Here is a 24,626-nt window from a genome sequence, read left to right on the forward strand (position 1 = left end):
ACATGGCACAGGGTATTATGTCTTATGGTTGAATTAATAGGACTGTAGGAGGCAGGGCACAGGAAGTTTGCAAATTAGAACCAACCTTGCTACTCAGATTGCCATCATCCAATCAATCATCTCAGTGATCTAGAATCTGTCACAAGTCCAATGAGTGCAATGGGTTGACTATGCTCCTTCGCTAGTAGTTTGGTCTATCTTGAATCTATGCTTCATGCAGGGCTTAAAATGTCAGGTAATTAGGAATCAGGTCACAGATTTTTTTTAACACTCAAAGGTAGTATTCAACATTCAAAAGCTATGTAGTAGTTAGAAAGACCAAACAGCAACTAACCAATTAGCTTTGTGCTGACCTTGGTAGAAACAGTCATTTAAATCACTTTTTTCATCTACATAGAATCCAGAGCACTCTGGGTAAGGGGCCATCTGGTCACTCAGCAAGTATCCACAAAGTACAGGACAACTGAGACTACTTCTCTGAAATCACATACTAGCTGAAGTTCTTAGAAAGATACTCAGAGTTATTACCAAAAAGATGGAGAGTTGAACTGATGACCAACACACATACACACACACTACTTACATGAAGTTAACACATTTATAAATTAAAAACTATCATTTCACTAGATTGAGAGCTTATGATAAAACACATACCACATTCATACTGTTGGATTTTTTTTTATTCTTTGGATTGGGGATTCTCAACTTCGGTATGTATAAAAATCACCTGGCAAACTTATTAAAAAAGCAGGTGCTTGGACTTCACTCCATGGAATCAGAATCTGCTCTAGTATCTCTATGTTTAAACAAATTACCCAGGTAATTCTTCTTCTTCTTCTTTTTAATGTTTATTTACTTATTTTGAGAGAGAGAGAGAGAGAGGTGGAGGGGGAAGGGGAAGAGAATCCCAAGCAGCTCCAAGCTGTCAGTGCAGAGCCCAATGTGGGGCTCAATCTCATGAACTGTGAGATCATGACCTGAGCTGAAATCAAGAGTTGGGTATTTAACCAACTGAAATACCCAGGAGCCCTTACTCAAGTAATGCTGATGCAAACCACGGTACAAAGTATAAATATTATTTATAGTTTATATGGTCAACTATTGTTTTATTTTTATTTTTTATTTTTTATTTTTTTAAATGTTTATTTTTGAGAGAGAGAGAGAGAGAGAGAGAGCGAGCGAGCACGAGTTGGGGAGGGGCACAGAGAGAGGAAGACACAGAATCTGAAGCAGGCTCCAGGCTCTGAGTTGTCAGCACAGAGCCCTACACGGGGCTCGAACTCACGAACCGTGAGATCATGACCTGAGCTAAAGTCGAACGCTTAACTGACTGAGCCCCTGTTTTTTAATATATTAATGGTGGAACTGCTGCAATCTCTCTCTCTCTACACACACACACACACACACACACACACACACACACACACTTTTTTACATACTGAGGTATACAAGATAATTTTAGTAAAGACAATTTCATTTTCTTGGTTAGTGTCAAAGTCCTGGTGAATTTCATGTGGCTGGGACAGAAAAGGCAAAGAGCTGCCTGAGGCTAAGTTGGGTACTGGGGGTGGGGCGGGGGTGGGGGAGGTAAAGGACAGAGAACAGGAACTTAGGAAGAAATAAGCACAAAAATTTCCTATTAGAATTCTCCTTCTAGAAAAATGGAAAGCATGAAATAAGTCTTTCCATTTACCTAGTTAACAAAAGGGAGAAACCGTACTAGTTTCACAAGAATCCGATATGAAGAACAGCACAGCCAGGCTGCTTAGCACAAGCGGTGACGGAACAGAGAGACGGCATAAAGCCCAGTCGCTGCAGCGGCAGCGCCTCCTTCTAGCCGAGCTCGGTCAAGAGATGTGACCAACACCCACCGCTGCAGCTCTAGCTTCTAGTCAGAACATCAGGAGCTATACTCCATTACAACACTTAGCACTGAGCTTTCAAGGAGAGGCCTTACATGCAGCTACTATTGCTGAGAGTATACCAAAAGTTTCCAAAACTGGTAACAAAGATCAAGATACCTATTTTTCATGCCTACCCGGACTCAACGCTTCTTTTCTTGCAACAAATTGGAGTCTTTTTTTTTTTAATTAAAAAAATTTTTTTATTTAACTTTGAGAGAGAGAGAGAGAGAGAGAGAAAGAAGGTGCACAATCAGGGAAGGGGCAGAGAGAGAGAGAGAGAGAGAGAGGAGGAGACACAGAATCTGAAGCAGGCAGGCTCCAGACTCCAAAGCTGTCAGCACAGAGCCGGATGCAGGGCTTGAACTCACAAACCTCCAGATCATGACCTGAGCCGAAGTCGGACACTTAACCGACTGAGCCACACAGTTGCTTCCAAACTGGACTCTTTATACATATAGTAAAATAAACCCCAAGAGATGGTAAAGATTTACCTGGTCCCTGTTGTTGATGTTTGAATAAGGTAACTGTCCAGTCATCAATTCATAGAGAACAATTCCAAATGCATATACATCTGACTGAAAGCTATATGGGTTTTTATCTTGCATTCGAATTACTTCTGGTGCCTGTCAGAACACAAAAAGACAAATATTCTTGTTTATTCTTCAACTTCAACTGAATAGACTGAAAAGCAGATTATTAAAATTCCCAGAACAATGCTTTTGTCATTAAATAATTCATCTAATATGCAATCAATTTTCTTTTATTAATAGGCAAAGAAGTAGAACTGATCAAGAAGAAAAGTGCTTGGTAAACTCTGAAAGAGGTGGTATTACCCGAGATTCCATGTGCATTACTAAGATTTTATAATTTTATCAGCCATCCTCTTTCAGCACAAAATCCTGTCATTGCTATTTGAATCCTTCCCAGGACTAGTCCTATCAAGAATCAGTTCCCATTTCCCATTCTTGATTCAGTAAAGAAATTTTAGATCTGTGTTCATGTTTGGGAGTAGCACAACCACTATGGTAACTGCCTTAGAATTTTGGTTTTCCCCCTTGGTACAATGGTTTTCCTCGTCTCAGGGCACCTTAGAGAATACTGGTAAAACTCCTGCCTCCAAAAGCATTGTCAACATGCTGTGGATGCTTTATTAACAAAAACAAGAGACAGCAGGTTGACTTAGAAGATGGTATAAAGAATCTTGGCTGCTTGCTTCTTGGGAAAAGCTATAGACCAAAGCATATTTGCTACGTTTTTACACATTTCACTCACTGTACTCTAATACTTAATTTCTTCTTGGCTGTTTACATAAAATACAATAGATGGTCAGTTAAATATTAGCTTAAAGGAATTACTTCACCTTGCATCTTCTGTTCTGTTTCATTTGGAAGAATTATCTCATTAGAGAAATTGCAGAGTATAAATAAAAACTCTTGTGAAAGCGTTACTTTGATACCAAAACCTGGACTGACTGCAAAAATGGCTGGAAGACCTGGAACAAGATTCCTGGTCACAGGTCAGGGTAAGGCCAGTCAGACTCTCTCAAAAGGCAGGCAATGACATTCAGCCTTACCCGAAAATCACAATCACCTGTATAGACTTTAACCTCTCAATGTCCAGACTACAATCTAGAACAGAATCTGGGGAACAGATTCTGGGGAGGGGATCCAAGCACTGTTGTTTTTTTAAGTTCCCCAGATGATTTTAATGTCTAACCAAGGTTGAGAACCACTGATAGATGTGCGGAGGCCCTGATGGAAGGATGGGGGCGTAGAAGACTGTCTACTTCCTTTGGTCAAACATCTTACTAACTGCTTTTAGTAATATAGTACAAAATAAACCACATACAACTGTGCTATAGTGAACAAGCCAGAATACTGAGAGGCTGGTTATGATAGACACAATCTGAAAAGCCAGAACACAGTTTTGAGAGGAAGAGAGTAATAAATCAGTTGAGGAACTAAATGTCTTTTTAAAATTTAGTTTTACCTCACTATTGTTGGTAGATGGCTTGATGTAAAGTTGTATGTCATCTATTTACAAGAAACGCATAATCAATCCTCAATTAATTTAGTGATTTAAGATCCTCAATTAATTTAATGATTTAATTTGTAAAAATTTTCACAAAGGTGTCTTTCCCCTCTAAGATAAATAAAACAAGGTTGAGAAGACTATTGTAAATAGTTCAGAGAATTACATAACCTTAGTCCTGACCCAACTCTTCTCTCTTGTCTACGGATGTTCCATATTTGCTTCTGAAGGCACTATCAACCCAAAAGGATTTATTCAATAATTAAGTGTACTATTGGCTACTCTTGTATTAGAACTCAGCTTGATGGAACAAAGGATGAACCAATCTACCTAGGTATCAACAAAAAAGAAATTAGAAGAAAATGTAACACTTCATGTATAATAATCTACTAACTGTATAAAACTACGGTTTTTGAAAAAAGGACAAACCTGGAGATTTAACTGAGCCTCTCTTCCACACTAGTTAAGATCAACACACCTTTAAAACATGTATTAATTGTTTCTTTTTAATATTAGGTTTTATAATTTCAGTACTTAATATCTGCCAGCCCACCCCTCCCTAGGATACACTGCCATCTTGTAACAAGGTGTAGGACTTAAAGGTGCGTGAGATCCAGTTTACAATTATTAATTAGCCTCTGGTTTATAATGACCTATTAAACAATTAGAATAATCAAAGTCACAAACCTAGCTAGCTCTAATTACTGAATCTTAGACACAGAAAAGGTATTAGAAATCCACTAGTCCAACCAACATTAAAAACTGAGAGATGTGGAGGAGGTTAACAAACATGCAGGCTAAGAGTCAAATAGAGCACTTAAGTACCAATCTCCTAATTCTAAGTCCAGTGAGCTCCTTCCGCTTGCTACTTTGCCTTAACTCCAGTTATTATTACAAGAAATCATAGCCGAATTGAACCCTAAGTTTTCCTCACTGATTCAGACATCTATCTTGGAATTCCCTTCCTGGAGACTGCTATGGATAGTTCAGGGAATATACGCAAATGTGGCTTCAAGAGCCCTTGCAGCTTTTCTGTTTCCAGCATCGTGTCCCAAAGTCTTTGTGCAGATTCAATTATTTAAACCTTCAAATTGCACTAATGGCTTGGGGACATCCTATATTCAGCTGAGAGCAGCGGTTCTCAAACTTTTTTGTCTCAGGCCTCTTTTAGTCTTGAAAATTACTGAAGATCCCAAGGGCATACATAGGTATTTATCATTTTTAAACCTAAAGGGAAACTGTTAAAATATTTAGTAATTCCATAAATAATAAAACAACAGCCATTAGATGTTAACACAGATGACCCATGTTTAATGAAAAGTGTATTTTCAAAACCAAAAACAGTTCAGCGAGAACAGTACTGCAATTCTCTTTGGTTTAACAGAGTCAGCTACAGACACATATATGTTGCTGCATCCAATCTGTTGTGATGTGTCATTTCTGGTTGAAGAACATGAAACCAAATGTGGCTTTACACAGGGATGACCTTGAAGACCTCCAAAAGGGTCTCAGAGTCCCTTTTAAGAACAGCCAGCTTAGAGGTTGATTCCTATGCCTGCCCTTTTCAGAGCCTGCAGAAAGTAACTGAAGTTTTCATTCCCTTTTTTCCAACAAAGCAGAAATAGGAATAAAGCAAGAGCTATGCAGGGCAGCACATGGCTGACAGTGTTAAAAATCTACCTTTTTTTTTTTTGTCTTTCCTCTCCCAGCTGCCCCATAATTATAGGTTCTTTCTAGTCTAACGGAAGTACTTGCCAATTTAGGCTTAAATAAGATTGTGAAACAGCCTCTCTCCCAAAAAAGAGGAGTTCTCTTAGCAAAACCTTAATAACTGCTGCAGATCATACCTGCTTAAATGGCATACTTGTTTTTTTCTTTTTGCAACAGGGTACACAGAACATTTTGAACACAAGATATTTTAGAGAGCCAATTCTGGGTAAAATTTAAACAGTTTATAAAATACATATATTTTGTTTGAAATGTACTGAAACTGGCATCATAATACTTTTTGTAAAGGTAAAGAAAAAGGTTAAAATCTATTTACATAAAAAATAAGATCAACATTGATTTTTGTGAATACTGGGCATTATGAAACCTTCAATGATTTTCTAGTAGTTCAGCAGCATTGCGGGGTCCACAAATTTCATTAATGGAGAAACAGCCTCAATTCTTACCATCCACAAAATGGATCCAGACAACTGTTCAAACTGATGGGACCCACTCCATCGAGATTTCACTGTGGCTAGACCAAAATCACCTATTTTTACTGTGAGGTCTTCATGAAGAAAAATATCTGAGGTGTAGTAAGTAAAGGAAAACAATAGATCTCATTTTCCTATCAAAGTAAGCATTATGAAAATTTTAGGTAAGAGATCTAATTTCTATAAGCCTGTAATATGATTTTCTTTCCTTGGTAATAATGATATTCCTTTAAAAAGTACAGTTCTTCCTACTTCCTCTTAAAGTTGACAAATATGTTTTAAAAAATAATTAGTTCTGTTTGGCCTATGTGACCTGCTTTTAAGATTTTTGGGGCTTGAAATGTGGCAGGGTGAGGTGAGATGCTTTCCTGAGTTTCTGGGAAATCGTGAAAACTTTCCCATTAGATTTCAGTAACACAGATCCATTCTTTTGGCACTGCTGACAAAGACACAAAGGTTCTTCACTGGAATGAAGTTTAGTTGGCGGACAGGGTCTTGAGCTGGGTTTATGGAGGAAGAAGGAAAAATATGTCTTTCTCACCTCCTCGTTACGTAAGTTACAACTTTCAGTTACATCTGCACCACTGGGGGGCAGCGTCAGAGCACTGACAGAAATGAGTGGGCAGCTGCGCAACTCTCCGTTTTATGGAGCTGACAGAGTGGAAGCACGCAATCAAAAGAGTACTACTGTTAAGAAGACTTGGTAGATTTTTTTGATAATGTTCAAAAGTTCAGAAACCAAAAGCAGGTGGTAGTATCCTGCTTCAGTATGCTCTCATGCAAACCCGTTTATTAATTCTCTTTACAATATATTGAACTTAGCATGAAAATTGTTTTTACATAATGTGAAGACAAAATGCAGAAGAAAAAGTCAGGATGTTTTCAAACTTCGCAGACAAATTTCAGGAAGGATACTATTACTCTTGAGGTCTCTGTGGATGATTGACTTGGCGTGTAAGTAACTGAAAAACAAAACATCATTTCAACCTGAGTAGGGGTAAAGACTCTGGCCTCAAAATCTATAGAACATATTTAGGGGTGTAAATAAAGACTTATTCAAAATTATGATACAACTGCAAACTATACATTATGATAACCTCTTTACATAAGAATATTAAAATAAACGGTCAATGAATTTAGGATTATAGGAACATATTACTATTACGGTACAGCCAAAATCCTGTATTGTGTTAAAAGACTTTGCTTCATCTTTTACTATTTACCAATACAAACCTTTCACTCCAGCCAAGCCTATTTATCCGTGTCTTTTCAACAGACATTGATATTTTAATCCCACCTCTGTGATCGATGCTCCCCTCCCAAACCCATCCCCAAATAAACTTTCATTCTATTCTCCCCCATTCATTCCTATCCTTTAAGACTGAACGTTCACTCTAACTTCTGAATGAAGCTTTCCCATGATTAACTCCCAAGATCACTGAAAGTGATCTTTCAGTGTTCACTTATGTAGTAATTATTTAACAGCTTGATTCATGTATTTTTCCCTCTGTGCCTTTGGTTCACTTTCTTTTCAGAATGTAAATTCCACCAGAATATGAAGATTTGATTGATAAAACCATTTTAAAGGTAGTAGTATACATTACTAAAATACCTTCTTCTTTTTTTTTTTTTTGAAGATTTTATTTTTAAGTAATCTCCACACCCAACATGGGGCTTGAACTCATGACCCTGAGATTAAGAGCCGCATGCTCCACCAACTGAACCAGCCAGGCATCCCTAAAATACCTTCTTAAAAATACAGAGGAGCTTTACCAGACATGTTAATCTTAAATTAGCTACTAATGGCCACAGTAAATAATCCTATTGTTGATTAGTTTAAAATAGCATATAATAAGAGAAAATTAAGTAATACAGACTAAATTTTCAAAACAGACAAAAATGGTGAGGAGGAAACGTGCTATATAACGTCCACAGTGAGTCTATTTTAAAGTCGATGATAAATTTAAATTATCTGTTACCCCTAAAAACTGCTTGAGTTCACTAAGGGAAAGGGCTCTGCCTACTTTACTTCTGTTTAATCTCCAGGGCCTAGCACAGTGCCTGGCATATGGTAAGTATTCAACATGTCTGTTGAGTGAACTACAATGAAATGCATATAATATTCTAGTCAAAGTTATTTTTCTTCATTTGATACTACAGAGAAAAGATCCAGGAGACTTCTGAAATTTGACAATGACCATTAGGAAACAAATTTTGCCTTAAAATGACACTTTAAAGTCTAAATGGTATAATCAAAATTATGTAATAAACAGTTAAAAATGGAAGATTTACAATGATTAAGCTTTATTTATGCTTTTACATCTTCATTTAAACTTCCTCATTCTCCCAGAGATCAAGATTTTGAAACTTTCTTCTCAGACAAAATTTTCATTTCAAACTACTGTTTATACAAAGTAACCCCTTCTCTTCCAATTTCTCTCTCATATCAGTTTACTTCCTGCATAGATTACTGCATTTTAAAGTTTTCTTGTTGTCATGACTTCTTAAACTCAATCTCACTATATCACCCGCTCTCTCTTATGTTGAAGGAAAACATGATGTCATTTATGGGTCTCATTTGCTTAAAAAGTTCTGCAGTGACAGAGAGAGGTACAGATGGAGAGAAAGGGGCCTCAATCACATGCTTTTTCAAGATGGGGAGACCTTGTCTCCTCTTCAGAAAGAAAGGGGAACAAATGGTGATGGTGCTCAGTGGCGGAGCTTGGTGCTTTGGTCAGAGATCTGGTATTTAATGCACAGAAAAAGTGTTGGTCTTTGAAAAGAGATTGTTTTCTTTGAAATTAAAAACAACAACAAATGGGTGGTAGAAATGAACTATATGGCAGCATGATTAAGTTATAAGAGAAGATAAAGGTGTTCCTGATGTTGTCAATTTTTTCAACGAATCTGATACAAAGAAATATAGCAAGAATAAAGTAAATAGAAATGTAACCAGAGGGTTGAGGGGAGAAAAAAATTCTGACTGGGAAAGTACTAGATAATTAACAAGATATAAATACAAGTGCTGAGCTAGTGATATAACCCTAGTAGAAGGTGGACAATATAAATCTAACACAGGCCAAAGTCATATACAGCTGCAACCTGAAACAGCACCCCCTTATCCTTGGGTAATCCTTTACTGGTTGAGGGTAGGGAAGGGAACAAGAATAAATTAACTTTACTATAGATTATACAGAAGTCTATCCATTATTTAAAGCAGTCAAATTGGACTCCCTTCTTAACTTTTCAAAGATGTTAAAGAGAACCTTATAGGTTTATAAAAGTAGCAAGAAAGAAAAAACATGCTATAAACTAAATGAGTATCACATCTTCTTGATAGGTTTCCCTTGGGAGTTTCCTTCCTTGAAGCAAAAGTATCCACCTACAGAATCATTTAATCTGAAAGCTGGGCAAATCATCTAGTAAAATTTGTTCTCTATGCTACTTCTTTCAAGCTATTATCCAAGATTCAGGTTTTTAACATTCTTTTAAGAGCTTAATATGATGCCTCAAGAGTAAATACAATACTCTAGATTTGATCCGATCAACACAAACTAGAGCGACTCTCATCTTAATTTTCTCCTTGAACATAAGACCTGAAACCATAAAACCCCCAGGAAAACAAAATAGGTAGCAAGGTCCTTGACATCAGTCTTGATAATCATTTTTTTTTTTTTTGATTTGACACCAAAAAACAAAGGCAACAAAAGCAAAAATAAACAACTGGGACTACGTCAAACGAAAAAGCTTCTGCACAGCAAAGGGCACAGACCACCAACAAAATGAAAAGGCAACCTACCAAATGGGAGAAAATATTTGCAAGTCATATATCTAATAAGGGGATATCCAAAAAATATAAAGAACTTGTAGAACTCAATAGCAAAAATCCCAAACTGATTAAAAAACAGACATTTTCCCAAAGAAAACATACAGATGGCCAACAGGTACATGAAAGGGTGTCCAGCATCATTCATCATCAGGGAAATGCAAATCAAAACCACAATGAGCTATCACCTCATACCTGTTAGCATGGCTATTATCAAAAAAACAAGAAACAGCATGTGGTGACAAGAATGCAGAAAAAAGGGAATTCTTTCAAGGGTACACTGTTGAAGAGAATGTAAACTGGTACAGCCACTATGGAAAACAGTATGCAAGTTCCTCAGAAAAACTTAAACATAGGAATATCATATGATCTAGTAATCCCATTTCTGGGTACATACCCAAAAGAATTTATTTTTTATTTTATTTTATTTTATTTTATTTTATTTTATTTATTTATTTATTTATTTATTTATTTATTTACTTTTTAACGTTTATTTATTTTTGAGACAGAGAGAGACAGAGCATGAACGGGGGAGGGTCAGAGAGAGGGAGACACAGAATCTGAAACAGGCTCCAGGCTCTGAGCTGTCAGCACAGAGCCCGACGCGGGGCTTGAACTCACGGACCGCGAGGTCATGACCTGAGCCGAAGTCGGCCGCTTAACCGACTGAGCCACCCAGGCGCCCCAAGAATTTATTTAAAAATTTTTTTTTTTTTTAACGCTTATTTATTTTTGAGACAGAGAGAGACACAGCATGAACGGGGGAGGGCCACAGAGAGAGGGAGACACAGAATCTGAAACAGGCGCCAGGCTCTGAGCTGTCAGCACAGAGCCTGACACGGGGCTCGAACTCACGGACCTTGAGATCATGACCTGAGCCGAAGCCGGCCGCTTAACCGACCGAGCCACCCAGGCGCCCCGATACCCAAAAGAATTTAAACCAGGCTCTCAAAGAGACATCTGCACCCTCATGTTTACTGCAGCATTCCTCACAATAGCAAAGATACAGAAACAACTTGGTGTTCATGAGTGAATAAAGAAAATGTCACACATACACACTCACACATGAATATTATACAGCCACAAAAAAGGATATCCTGCTGTTTGCAACAACATGGATGGACCCTGAGGGCATTATCTGCAATGAAACAAGTCAGACAGGGCAATCCAAATACCATATGCTCTCACTTAGATGTGGAATCTAAAAAAACAAAACAAAATTTAATTCATCTTCATCTTCCTTATGTGGGCTAAAAAATTATATCAGCCATTATTGAGAGTGTTATGGCAGCCACAGTCACTCTACAGACTTCTATTAAAATTATATTCAGTTCCAACCCTACAGGGTTGTTCTTGCATTGCTCCTACACAACAGTTTCCCCATCCTATATTTGTATGTGTATCTTTCTTTTCTGACCTTGGGTAAGATGTCGATTATCTTGTAGACATGGCCTATAATCTCAGCTGATTGAAATTTTAGTTTTCATTAAAAAATAAGTTTTAAAAGATCAGTGTGCTCTTGATGCCCTCACCTAAGTTATGTGTAAACATGCTAGTCATACTCAGGAGCAGAATGAAACAAAAATCTCCTTCAGCTTAATAGCTTCAGGGATGATGATCGTCATACACTTATGAACCTAGTCCAATTCTCCATGCATTTACATCTCTTGATCCTCTCCTTAACGCCATCATGAGAATTATCACTCAAATGCCTTGCTGAAATGCAATCGCTAAGGCTACATCTGCTGTAGTATTTGCCTGATTTATCGGTGTTGCCTGTTTGTAACAGTCCCAAGTGTCTCTCACTGAAGTTCACTCTTCTTTTCTTGTATTTTCAACTGTTTCTAAAACCAAAGAACTGGCTTCCAAGACATTAGCATTTGAATCCCGTTTCACCAAATGGTACACAATTTCAAAAATGTTCATTAGACTTCATGTAGCAAGCTGAATCTCTCCCCAGAAACCTAGGGAGGGTGTGGCAGCTGACGGGACTAATATGCATGAAGGTGGTGACAATATTTGATCCAAACAATTTCAATTACAGTGTCCCTTCTGCTTTGATGCTCTCCACTCTCCTCATAACCACACTGTGCAAAGTGAGTAAGACTGAAGGGAATGAGACTCTGCTACTCCTCTGTAGTCAACAATCATTTATACTTTAAACAATCATTTATATTTTAAATAATTAAAATATCAGGCACCTGGGTGGCTCAGTCGGTTAAGCGTCTGACTTCGGCTCAGGTCATGATCTCACGGTCTGGTCCATGAGTTCGAGCCCCAAGCTGGGCTCTGTGCTGACAGCTCAGAGCCTGGAGCCTGCTTCAGATTCTATGTCTCCCTCTCTCTCTGCCCCTTCCCCACTCATACTCTGTCTCTCAAAAATGAATAAATGTTAAAAAAAATTAATAAAAAAATAAAATAATTAAAATACGTAAGAAGTGAAGTTCACACCTTTTCCAGCTGTGTTGTGCTCTGAGTGGCCTAAAATCCATTTTTATGTAGTTTTTGGTTTCTATCGCATTAAAAAAAATCAAACTTATTAAGGTATAACTTGTCTACAACACAGGATGCACCCAATTTTATGTACGGTTTGAGTTTTGCCAAATATATATATACTTGTATAATGACCAGCCACAATCAACATGAAGAATATCCATCACCCCCAAAACTTTCTTCAGGTATTTCTGCAATTAATAACACCCTCTTCAGCTCAGGCAACCACTGATAATGATTTCTGCCACTAGAGATTAGTTTTGCCTTTTCTAGAACATCACATAAACAAAATCTATGGCTTCTTTTGCTCAGCATAATGATTCTAAGATTCACACACTGGCTGCATGCAGTATTACAGAGTATGGACATACCACAACCTAACCATTTAGCCCTTGGGCATTTGGGTTGTTCCTGATTTTTGGCAATTATGAACAAGATACTATGAACATTCAAGTACAAGTCTCTGTTGTTGACTTATGCTTTCACTTCTTTTGGGTAAATAACTAAGACCAGGATTGCTCATGTGGTTTTTTTAACTTTAAAAGAAACTGCCAAAGTGGTTGTCCCATTTAAGATCCTTACCAGCAACATGTAAGAGCTCTAGCTGCTCTAGAAACCTTATCAATAATCGGAATGGCTGGTTTTGATGGTAAGAATTCTAGTGGGTGTGTAGTGAGTGGTGTCTTGGAGTTTTAATTTACCTCCCCTAATGTCTACTGATGTTGAACATCTTTGCACATGTTCATTTGCCATTCTTATGTCTTTTAAATAAAGTACTCCAATCTCTTGCCCACTTTTTTTGTTGGATACTTTGTCTTAACTACTGAGTTGTAAGAGTTCTTGTATGGTTTAGATACAAGTCTTTTAATCAGATAATGTATGTTACAAACATTTTCTTAAAATCTGTGGCTTATCTTTTCATTTTTAAGTGTCTTCAAAAAGCAAAGGTTTAAATTTTGATGAAGTCCGATTTATGAATTTTTTCTTGTATGATCCTTACTTTTTGTATCCTAAGAAATCTTTGTCTTTCTTTAGGCTATAAAGATTTTCCCCAATGTTTCTTCTAGAACATCTAGATTTTCAACTTTTAGTCTTTAATCCATTTCAAGTTAATATTAATGTCTTGTGTAAGGGTTAATCGTGTGTTTATTTGTTTATTTATTTATGGAAATCCATTTGTTCCAGCAATATTTGTTGACAGGACTACCTTTTCCACATGAATTGCCTTGACGTCTTGTTAAAAAAATCAACTGACCATAGACTTATGGATATATTTCTAGGCCTTCTATTCTGTTTTGTTGATTTATATGACCATTCTTATGCCAACATCACATGGCCTTGTGGCTTTATACAAAGTTCCGAAATCTGACACTAGAAGTCCTTCAACTTTGCAAAGATTTTCTTGACTATTCTAGCCATTGCATTTCCAAGTACATTTTATGATCAACTTGTTAATTTCTACAGAAAAGTCTGCTGATATTTTGACTGGGGTTAAAATGAAATCTACAGATCAATTTGGGAAGGAAGACATCTTAATAATATTGAATCTCCTAATCAATGAATATGATACTTCTATGTGTTTTTTGTTTCCTAGCTGGGACCTGCATTAGAGAGGGTATAATCCCCCTTGGAAAATCAAACCTTCTAAGTAAAACATTGGCCTAAAAATAATAAGTGGGAATGTTTTATAAACATGGAATATCATGGTACTGATGGAATAGCAAAAACCCTATTATTCTTTTTAAAAGTTCATTTCAAATACAAGTCCAAAATCAGAAGCATATTTATTTTTTTTTGTAAAAGCAAGGTAACTCAGTGGAGGAAAGGATAGTCATTTCAACAAATTCTGCTGGGATATCCATATGGAGAAAAAAAATCTTCAACCCTCATCTCATTCCAAACTCAAAAATCAATCTAAAGTGGATTTAAGACCTAAAACTAAAAGCAAAAACTGTAAAACTTCTATAAGAAAAAAATTTCTACCACCCTCATGTACACATACAGCCTTTTAAAGTTTTCAGGATATTTTTGCATCACTGCAAAAAAAAACAACACTGTTTTTTGCATCACTGCAAAAAAAACCAACATTTTTTTTGCATCACTGCAAAAAAAACAACACAACAAAAAAAAAACCCACTTTGTGTTTCTTTGGGAGGCAAGCAAAACAGCAATAACTGCACTTATACTAATGGGAAAACCAGAGCCAAGAAGACGTAAGAGACATAACCAGAGGGACAGAGTGGAAAGGGCATGGGTTTTGAATTCCAACTGCATCACTTACTAGCCATATGACCTTGGGTACATTTACATAATCCCTTTTAGCTTTAGATTCCTAACCTAAAAAATGGAGGTAATAATGATTACCTTGAAGGGGTTCCTTCTAAAAAAATTTTTTTAATGTTTATTTATTTTTGAGAGAGGGAGTATCAGTGGGGGAGGGACAGAAGGAGAGAGAGAGACAGAGAGAGAGAGAGGGAGAATCCAAAGCAGGCTCCATGCTGGCAGCACATAGTATGATGAGGGGCTTGAAACCAAGAACCGTGAGATCATGACCTGAGCCAAAGTAAGACACTTAACCAACTGAGCCAGCCAGGTACCTGTGAAGGGGTTTCTTCTTTCTTTTAACACGTGTTTATTGAAAGCCCACTATGTGCTAAGCAACAACTGTTCTAAGTCTTGAAGATAAAGCGGAAAAGCCCTACCTCAAGGTGCTTACATTTTAGTACAGAAGATGGAAAAGAAAAAAGATGTGTCAGTATTCTGTGAGTGGGGGGACAGGAAATGATGAGTTGGCAGGGGGTTGTGATTTTAGGGCAGGGAGGGCCTCTTTTCAAAGGACCTTTTGATGAAAGCCTGAAAGGAGGGGAGGGAGAGAGTCACGCAGATATGGGATAAGAGCATAGAAGGCAAAGGAACTAGCAAGGGCAAGGCCCTAAGGGAGGCATGCGCTTCCCAAATTCTAAGAGCGGCAAGAGGGCAAACTGGCTTGCAACAGAGGGAGCAAGAAGGAAGAGCAGTAAATGAATTGAGAGGTAATACGAAAGCAGAGAGATTGTGGTGGTGGTTACCTTGAGGAACTATTGTAAGGACTTTGGCTTTCTTTCTGAGTGAAATGTGAGACGCTGGGAGGCCAGAGGAGCAACATAACCTGAGTTAAGTCTCAAGAAAGACTCTGGGTGCTGAACAATAATAAACTGAAGGTAGGTAAGGGTGGAAGAAGAGCACTAAGCCAGCCAAGAGTTAATGGTGGCTTGAATCAGAGTGAACGGCAGAATAGGAGATGAGAATTTGTCAGATTCTAGGTATACGTTTTTCTTTTAATTTTTCAATGTTTACTTATTTTTAAATGTTTATTTTTGACAGAGAGAGAGCGAGCGAGTGAATGCAACTGGGGGAGGGGCAGAGAGAGAGGGAGACACAGAATCCGAAGCAGGCTCCAGGCTCTGAGCTGTCAGCACAGAGCCCGACACAGGGCTTGAACTCACAGACCGCGAGATCATGACCTGAGCCGAAGTCAGACGCTCAACCGACTGAGCCACCCAGGCGCCCCTGTTTATTTTTGAGAGAGAGCACATGAGCAGGGAAGCAGCAGAGAGAGAGGGAGGCAGAGAATCCAAAACAGGCTCTGCGCTGTCAGTGCACAGCCCAACGTAGGGTCTGAACCCATGAATCGTGAGATCATGACCCGAGCTGAAGTCAGACGCTCAAATGACTGAGCCCCCCAGCTGCCCCAAAAATGAAAACAGGATTTAAAAAAAAAATTTTTTTTAATGCTTATCTTTGAGAGAGAGAGAGTGTGAGCACATGTGCGAGTAGGGGAGGGGCAGAGAGAAAGGCAGACAGGAGAATCGAAGTGGGCTCTGCGCTGAGAGCCCGATGCAGGGTTTGAATTCACGAACCATGATATCGAGACCTGAGCCAAAGTCAGACACTTAACTGACTAAGCCACCCAGGCACCCCTCTAGATATACTTTAAAGACAGAGTGAACAGGAGATAAGAGGCTGGGTGTATTGTGTGCCAACAAGAGAGGAGTCAAAGATAACTACAAAATGTTGACATAAGCAGCTGACAGAACAGAGTTGCCAGTTACTGAGATGAAAGGACTGTAGGAAGAGCAGGCTTGAGGAAAAAGGTCAGGTCCTCAGTAGGAGACACGCTAAATATGAGATGTCCATTAGACAGTCAAGCAATGTGGAGCAGACAGCTGGATAGGACAGTTTGGAGTTCGGAGGAAGTGAGTTGGATGGTGATGGGCATATAAGTGGTAACTGAACAGTATTTTAAGCCATGAAACTGGATGAGATCACCAAGAGAATGGAGATTCCTGGAGAGTTCCAACATTCAGCGAGGTTCAAGCATTGAGGAAGAACTAGCTACAAAGGAGAAGTAGAAGGAAAATCAGGAGAAGGGTGCTTCTCAAATTTTAATATGCATCCAAATCATTTAGGGACTTTGCTAAAATACAGTCTCTAATTCAGAAGATCTGGGGTAGCACCTAAAACTCAGCATTTCTTTTTTTAAATGTCATTTCGCAGGGCACCTGGGTGGCTCAGTCGGTTGAGCCTCCGACTTCGGCTCAGGTCATGATCTCGTGGTTCGAGAGTTCGAGCCCTGCATCGGGCTCTGTGCTGACAGCTCAGAGCCTGGAGCCTGCTTCAGATTCTGTGTCTCCCCCTCTCTCTGACCCTCCCCCGTTCATGTTCTGTCTCTGTCTCAAGAATGAATAAACATTAAAAAAATTTTTTTTAAATGTCATTTTCACTAATACTTCTTAATGTTTATTTATTTTTAAGAGACAGAGAGAGAGACAGCATGTGAGGGGCAGAGAGGGAGACAGAATCCCAAGCAGGCTCTGCTCTGTCAGCACAGAGACTCATGGTGGGGCTTGAACTCACAACCTGTGAGATCACGACCTGAGCCTAAATCAAGAATCAGATGCTTAACCGACTGAGCCACCCAGGCACCCCTAAAACTCAGCATTTCTAAAAGGCTCCCAAGTGGTACAGATGCTACTCAGACCAGATTCTGAGTAGCAAGGGATTAAGGATGGGTTTCATCGGAGAAGGGTATGATCAACTGCAGAATATGTTTCTGACAGTACAAACAGATGGAGACTGTAAATCTAACCACTGGGCCCACTAAGAAGTATTTCAGTGGAGTACTGGGACAAAATCCTGACCAGGTGGGATCCACAATAAAAGGGAAGAAGAGAAATTACAGAGTGAATATCAACAACTCTTTTGTCAAGTTTTACTGTAAATAGAAAAATGAGGTGATAACTTGAGGGGGAAGTAGAATCAAGGATGGGTCCTCCATAACTTTTTATTAAGAAATTTTTAAGCATAAAGTTGAAAGAATAGTACAATAATCACCCTACAATCTCCACCTAGATTCAACAATTGTCAACATTCTGCCAAATGTGCATTATAAGGAAGATCTTCTAAATGAAGGAAAATCCAGTAGAAAAGGAAAAGCTGAAGATGAATAGGGGAGATTTACTCCAAAGATGTCAGTGAGTAGGGGAAATAAGACGGGGATCTAGCATATGAAAAGGAAGGGTTGGCTTTCACTCCTAGTGATAAGGCAGAAAAACTGAGCATGAACACAGGCGGGTGGGCAGATGTGGTGGGTGCTTCTAATTTTCTCAATGAAATCACAGGCAAGGAAACCAGCTGACTGTTCTTGGAGGAGAGGTGTTGAAGGTTTGAGGATAGAGAAGGTAAGACACCCTCTGGGAGAAAGGAAGAACGAACAATCTTGAAAAAAAGTATGGCTGCTGTATTCCATTAAGAGCCCACTTGAGGTGTTGAAAAGACTAAGTTGGAGAAGCAGCAACGTGTAAAGGAATATACTCTGACACCAAAGTGTCAGCGCCAGGTTACTTGATCTCTCTAAACCCTAGTTTCTTTATAAGTAAATGGGGATAATAATAGGATATACCTCACAGGGCTATTGAGGATTACATGAGGTAGCATATGTAAGTACACAGAACAAAGTCTGGCACATAGTAAGTACTTGCTAAACACATTACTGCGTATATAAAAAACCAGAGAATGTAGCTGGTATAAAAAACAGAAGGAGAGGGTAAGTTACTAGTATGTAGCAGAGGTGGGGTCAAAACATAGTATTTACTGATCAAGAAAGATATTTAAAATAAGAATGAAAAAAGGTAAAACCAGTGCGAGTCCGTACTTGGAACAACAACATAACTCACTGTGTATACTATTAAGTACCAAATTCTGAAAGGACACACAATACACATCATAATATTAATGGTGATTATCTCTCGGCGGATTACTGGTGCTGATTTATGTTCACATTTCCTGGGTGTTCTCCAGTGACTATGTATTCCCTATAATAACTTTTATTTTGAAATTAAGAACTGCACCAAAGGCAATCACTGCAGCAATCACTCGTATTTCTCACCATAATTAATTCTGTTAAAAATTTTCCACATTGGCCTCCTGGTTTTCACAGTTCATAAAACTTATGAAAGTAAAACACAACTATGGAGTCTTTTGTTTTAAATTAAAAGACAGAAATAATCAACGTGTTATAGATAAAACAACTGCTCTTCTCTCCCTGCTAGCTGTCCCCATGCTGATCCCTTCCACCATTCTTGCAAACCACTACTCAATTTGGTGTGTGTCTGCTAATCCTTATTTTAATACTTTTGCATACTTATGTACACCTCTCTTAAAAAAAAAAAAAAACCCACATATAAAAATGTTTTGTTTTTAAAATTTCAAGTGGTCTCGTGCTATAGCTTTTCTCACCTGATACTGTATCTTAAAGCTCATGCTGATACGTAATTCATTTCTGCTGTGTATTATTCTCCTGCACAGAGGTGCCAATATTCTATTTATCCAAGTCCTCTGATGGACATTTAAATTTATAATTTTTCACTGTTATATATTTTCCTGCAATACATCTCTTCCCATATAAACCTTTTATGGAACAAAAGCTGGCATCTGGTGGGGCAGGTCAGGTACTCTCCATTTTATCAGACCTTCTGGAGCACACCAGGGGTGGCCGGTTGCATCAGGTGCCAGTAAGCAATTCCCCTCATCTTTCTCAACACGCAATTCTGTCTGAATTCAGGTATTCTGCTAATCCCAGTGGGTGAAAAATAGTACTTGTTTTAGTTTTTATTTTTCTGATTACCAGTACCCTCTTTTGTATCATTGTTCTTATCCACTGGAAAATCATGCTCACTATAATTAAATATTCTTTGATCAACTGGAATTATTTTCAATCACTGATACACGTTCACCTCTTTTCAGCTTTAATTCATCCTTCCATCTTTTTTTTTAACTAGGTTTATTATCTTTAATTTTATTTTTTTAAATTTACATCCAAATTGGTTAGCATATAGTACACAACAGTGATTTCAGGAGCAGATGCCTTAGTGCCCCTCACCCATTTAGCCCATCCCCCCTCCCACAACCCCTCCAGTAACCCTGTTTGTTCTCCATATTTATGAGTCTCTTCTGTTTTGTCCCCCTCCCTCTTTTTATATTATGTTTGTTTCCCTTCCCTTATGTTCATCTGTTTTGTCTCTTAAAGTCCTCATATGAGTGAAATCATATGCTTTTTGTCTTTCTCTGACTAATTTCACTTCGCACAATCCCCTCCAGTTCCATCCACGTAGTTGCAAATGGCAAGATTTCATTCTTTTTGATTGCTGAGTAATACTCTGTTGTACATATATATACCACATCTTCTTTATCCATCCACTGATGGACATCTGGGCTCTTGCCATACTTCGGCTATTGTTGACAGTGGTGCTATAAACTTGGGGGTGCATGTGTCCCTTCGAAACAGCACACCTGTATCCCATGGATAAATGCCTAGTAGTGCAATTGCTGGGTCGTAGGCTAGTTCTATTTTTAGTTTCTTGAGGAACCTCCACACTGTTCTCCAGAGTGGCTGCACCAGCTTGCATTCCCAAAACTAGGTTTGTTTTTAAGTAAAGAGGCATACTTTTCATTATTTTTTAAAAAAGTAAATCGTGAGGATTTATCCCCAAATTACTTTTAATTATCTTTGTTCAGATTATCACACTTCTGTGGGTATAACAACAGACCACAACTTTCTCTTGATTTAACACCTAGTAAATTTTCTGATAAAGTTAAATGAAAAGTTATACAATAAATATTATACTGAAATTAAAAGTCCTGCAAGGAAATGGCATGACAGCTTGATCATTTGTGAAATTTCTTTAGTAACAACATTTTTAAAACACCTTGGCCCTAAGGTCAATGACTGTCAGGTGAGAAGATGATAAACATACTATACTAGCCCTGATTCGGGGGGAATGAGACTCTCCTTATCTACCATTACAACAACTCTGCTCTCTTCAGGTAAACCTAGCAATCAGAAATGATCCTTCACGGAGGAAAGGAGACAAAATCACACAGGAAAAATGTCACCCATCTGCTTATATTCTGTAATCCAATGAAGGGGACACATTTGAAAGTCCTAATGATTCAGTTTCCTAATTACTAACGGTTTTATCCTATGAATGACTACAACCCCAGCACCTTGTATCCTTACTCTGCTTATACTCTCTGACTTCAAAATACATTTTGTGTGAGCAGTGGCTGACTGTTTCCTTTCAAATTGGGAAGGAGTTAGGGGAAAATAATACATTTCAGAAAGTATTCAGAAAAGATCAACAACATCTGGAAAACATTCAGGTGGCAGACTATTTTGAAACGGGGGCTTCGCAAAAGTACACTATTAATAGGGTGGCTCTTTAAATAGACTATGGACTTATCGGTTAGCTTGCTCTGTCCTTTGTGAAATGATGGTGGAGGACAGGGAAGGAGGAATCAGACATTTAAAAGTTTAAATAAGTACAAAGCATATAATTTGTGCTGGGCTACAATATCAACATTTTAACACTGCCGTTGTTGTTATTATCCAAATGTTCCTAACAAAGCATCTATTCTTGCTTCATGAATAAAAAATCTTCTTTCCTGTCTGAGGAAACTGGTAGGTATTCGGGGGAGAGAGGTGTCTCTTCTCCTTGCCTTGTGTTTGTTTATTCCTTGTTGCCTCTTTAACTCCGTTTGTTTTGGTCTCTGTCATTGGCATCCCACCCTTTACCTCTGACATTTGATGATCCAGAGACAATTTGTCTTACTCAGACTAAATGAAGGTTCAAAAAACTGTCTGGAAGGTTTGAGCATATGGATGGGCTTCTTGTTTTTTAAGTTCCCTGTGTAGTGATCTAAGTGGAATCCCTGATGTCCCTACCTTTGGGTCTTTTCTCTCGGTTGATAAGATTCCTCAGAGAAGACTCTCCCATCTCCTGCCTAAAGGGGAAGGTTTGGCTGCCAGCATTTGGCTGGGAATCTTTGAAAACAGAGTGCTGGGGAACTCTCCATTCATCCTTCCGGAAACAGTCACTCAACCCCCATTTCTGACAAAATCTCCATGCCCATGTCCCCAGTCCAGATATAACTGATTTTCCTCTCTCCAGAGAATATAAAAGTCTACAGTAGGGCAGGGAGGGGGCAGTCACCCAGCGACCCAGAGCAGAACGCAGGATTTAGAGAAGATTTGCAGATATGCTCTCTCACTTACGTATCTCCCCTCTTCTGAAGGCAGCCGGCACTGCCAATTCCTGACACTTTTGAGGAACCTGTGGTGTCAGGTTGGCCTTTATTTCCCCATTGCCAACTAAGGCTTTAGCTTTTTTTAGGTACATTAATTCCATTACCACTTCATCTGCTTTCTGGTTTTCAAAATGTTGTTATTGTTTCCTTCCTCTCTGTTATCTCTGTCCTTATATGTTCATGCTTAAAAAAAAAAATTCCTTGATTGTAGTTTTAGTGGCGTTTCACAACACAGCAAAACTTTGTCACCTTAACTTGAAACCCACATCTGCCAAAGCCGTTAGAAACTAAAGATGTGTTAATACATTTAACCGGGTGCATGTTACTGTCTTATAAAGAACAGAAAGAAAAAATAGGAACTGTATCTTCTTTGGTTCATTTAAAGCTGGTAATAAACTCTTGCTAGAGGGCTTAAAATTTACAGTTAAAAAAAAGTTTATTTATTTTGAGAGAGAGAGAATCTCAAGCAAGCTTTGGGCTGTCACCCCTGATATGGAGCTCGATCGAACGACCCTGGGATCGTGACCTAATCCAAAATCAAGAGTCGGATGCTCAACCAACCAAGCTACCCAGGCACCCCTAAATTTTACTTTTAATACTTTTTTAGCTATTAAAATCTATGATAAATTTATAGAATGATCTGAATTCATAACTAGGTATACTCATTATATAGTCAGAGTTACCTAAAAATATAACCAAAGTGTTTTGGAATAGACAGATGCAAAGGTTTATGCTTACAGAACCCAAACTGTAAAGTGATGGGATCATATTATGCCTCTTCACTGACTATTCCCCAGACTACAGAACTATTGCAATTTGATAATGTTCTCTCTACTGTACTTCTTGTCTTTATCAATAGTGGCATTCCACTGCCCCATCACTGTTCCTGCTTTTTTAATGTTTATTTATTTATTCTGAGAGAGAGAGCGAGGGAGAGAAAGACAGAGATAGAGCGCGCGGGCACGTATGCACACGAGTAGGGGAGGGACAGAGAGAGGGGGAGAAAGAGAATCCCAAGTAGGCTCTGCACCATCAGCACAATGCCTGATGCGGGGCTCAAACTCACAAACCGTGAGACCATGACCCGAGCTGAAACCAAGAGTCAGATGCTTAACTGACTGAGACACCCAGATGCCCTACCCATCACTGTTTCTAAAAACAATTTTTAGTACTATTCTTTGCTGCCTCTGTTTATAGCAAAAGCATTTCCCCTCTTATTCTTTTGTTATTCTCTTTGACCATTTTCTCTTTCCTTGACACTTGTTTTGATATGCTTCTCTCTCTTCCAAAAGGTAAACCAGCAATCATATGCAGTTATGTGCAATCATTCTTTCATTTTGTGTGTGTGTATAACAGATATGTAGTGAGTACTTATCATAGGCCAGGCCCTGTTCTAGGCAATAGGGATAAAACAATGAACACAACAAAGCCCCTCATCTCATACAGCTTATATTCTAGTGGGGGTGACAGACGATAAACAAATATGTCCGATACAGCTGAGTCTCAAAAACAAAAGGATAGGGATACAAAAAGTATCATCGGTGGGGTAGGAATCTTAGTTACATAAGATGATGAGTGAGAGAAGCCTTCTTTTAAAAGGTAACATTTAAACAGAGACCTAAGGGAGAAGCTCTATGGATATTTGCGGAATGAGTATCCCAAAGAGAAAAATAACCAGTACAAAGGCTGAGGAGGGAAGATGCTTGGCTTGAAGAAACAGCAAAGAGACTGGTGGGATGGGAGCAGAATAAGCTTTGTTTTCTTATCAATGTTTACTACTTTTGCCACGGTTTACTCTTTCCAAGAGTTTAATATACCTTTCAGATTTGAACAGATTCAGATTCTAACTTATATGAAAGGCTGACATTGTTTGAAGTCTAGTGGATAAGTGGGAATGTTACTGAAGAGGTAATCATTTGCTGCAATAAGCATTCTGGCTGACCACAGGCTTGTAAACAATGTAAATTACTTAAATTACTTAGATATATTACATAGTCTTGAGACAGGGAGGGTGATAGTTCAGTGGGAAGATTTAAGAGCCCAATCTGATTTTCAGTCCTGGTCCTACACTTACACACTAAGTGACCTTGAGTCAGAGCTCTAGGTACTGGTGCTTATATACACTTTTACTCTTTTATTCTAATTTTAAAATGTAAAAGTAGCATAGTGAATATGGGGAAAGAATAATGGCTTGGAAGTCAGATTCTGAGTCAAACACCTCTGCTGCTATTTATTAAATGTGCAGCTATAGACATCACTTAAAAGCCTGAGTTTCCTGACCTTTAAAAGCAAAAAAAAAAAAAAAAAAAAAAAAATCTACTTTATAGCACTATAAAGATTAAATGACATAATAAAAGCCATTTGTATAGTATAAAATATAAGATACATACATATTTTTAAACTACCCATAGAGCTTTTAAACTTGTATTCTACTAACTTAAAATTTTTCATCTAAGTACTTTCAAAATTCATTCTTAATTTTTACCTTTTGATTTCCTTCTTCATTTGTACTTAAGAGCTGCATGCAAAATTTATCCCTCCCAGTTG

General features: G+C 38.3%; 1 protein-coding gene across 1 annotated transcript in view; it reads right to left on the minus strand.

The window, feature by feature from the left end:
• The window catches only part of BRAF (B-Raf proto-oncogene, serine/threonine kinase), a 72,424-nt gene that overhangs the window by 15,037 nt on the left and 32,761 nt on the right, over positions 1 to 24,626 (minus strand). The window contains exons 9-11 of the mRNA XM_049642303.1: positions 7,052 to 7,098; positions 6,110 to 6,228; positions 2,396 to 2,527 (exon numbers count right to left, since the gene is read on the minus strand). Coding sequence (XP_049498260.1) covers positions 2,396 to 2,527; positions 6,110 to 6,228; positions 7,052 to 7,098 — 298 coding nt within the window. The remainder of the gene's footprint in view (positions 1 to 2,395; positions 2,528 to 6,109; positions 6,229 to 7,051; positions 7,099 to 24,626) is intronic.

Source organism: Panthera uncia, chromosome A2, assembly GCF_023721935.1.
Source record: "Panthera uncia isolate 11264 chromosome A2, Puncia_PCG_1.0, whole genome shotgun sequence".
NCBI lineage: Eukaryota > Metazoa > Chordata > Mammalia > Carnivora > Felidae > Panthera > Panthera uncia.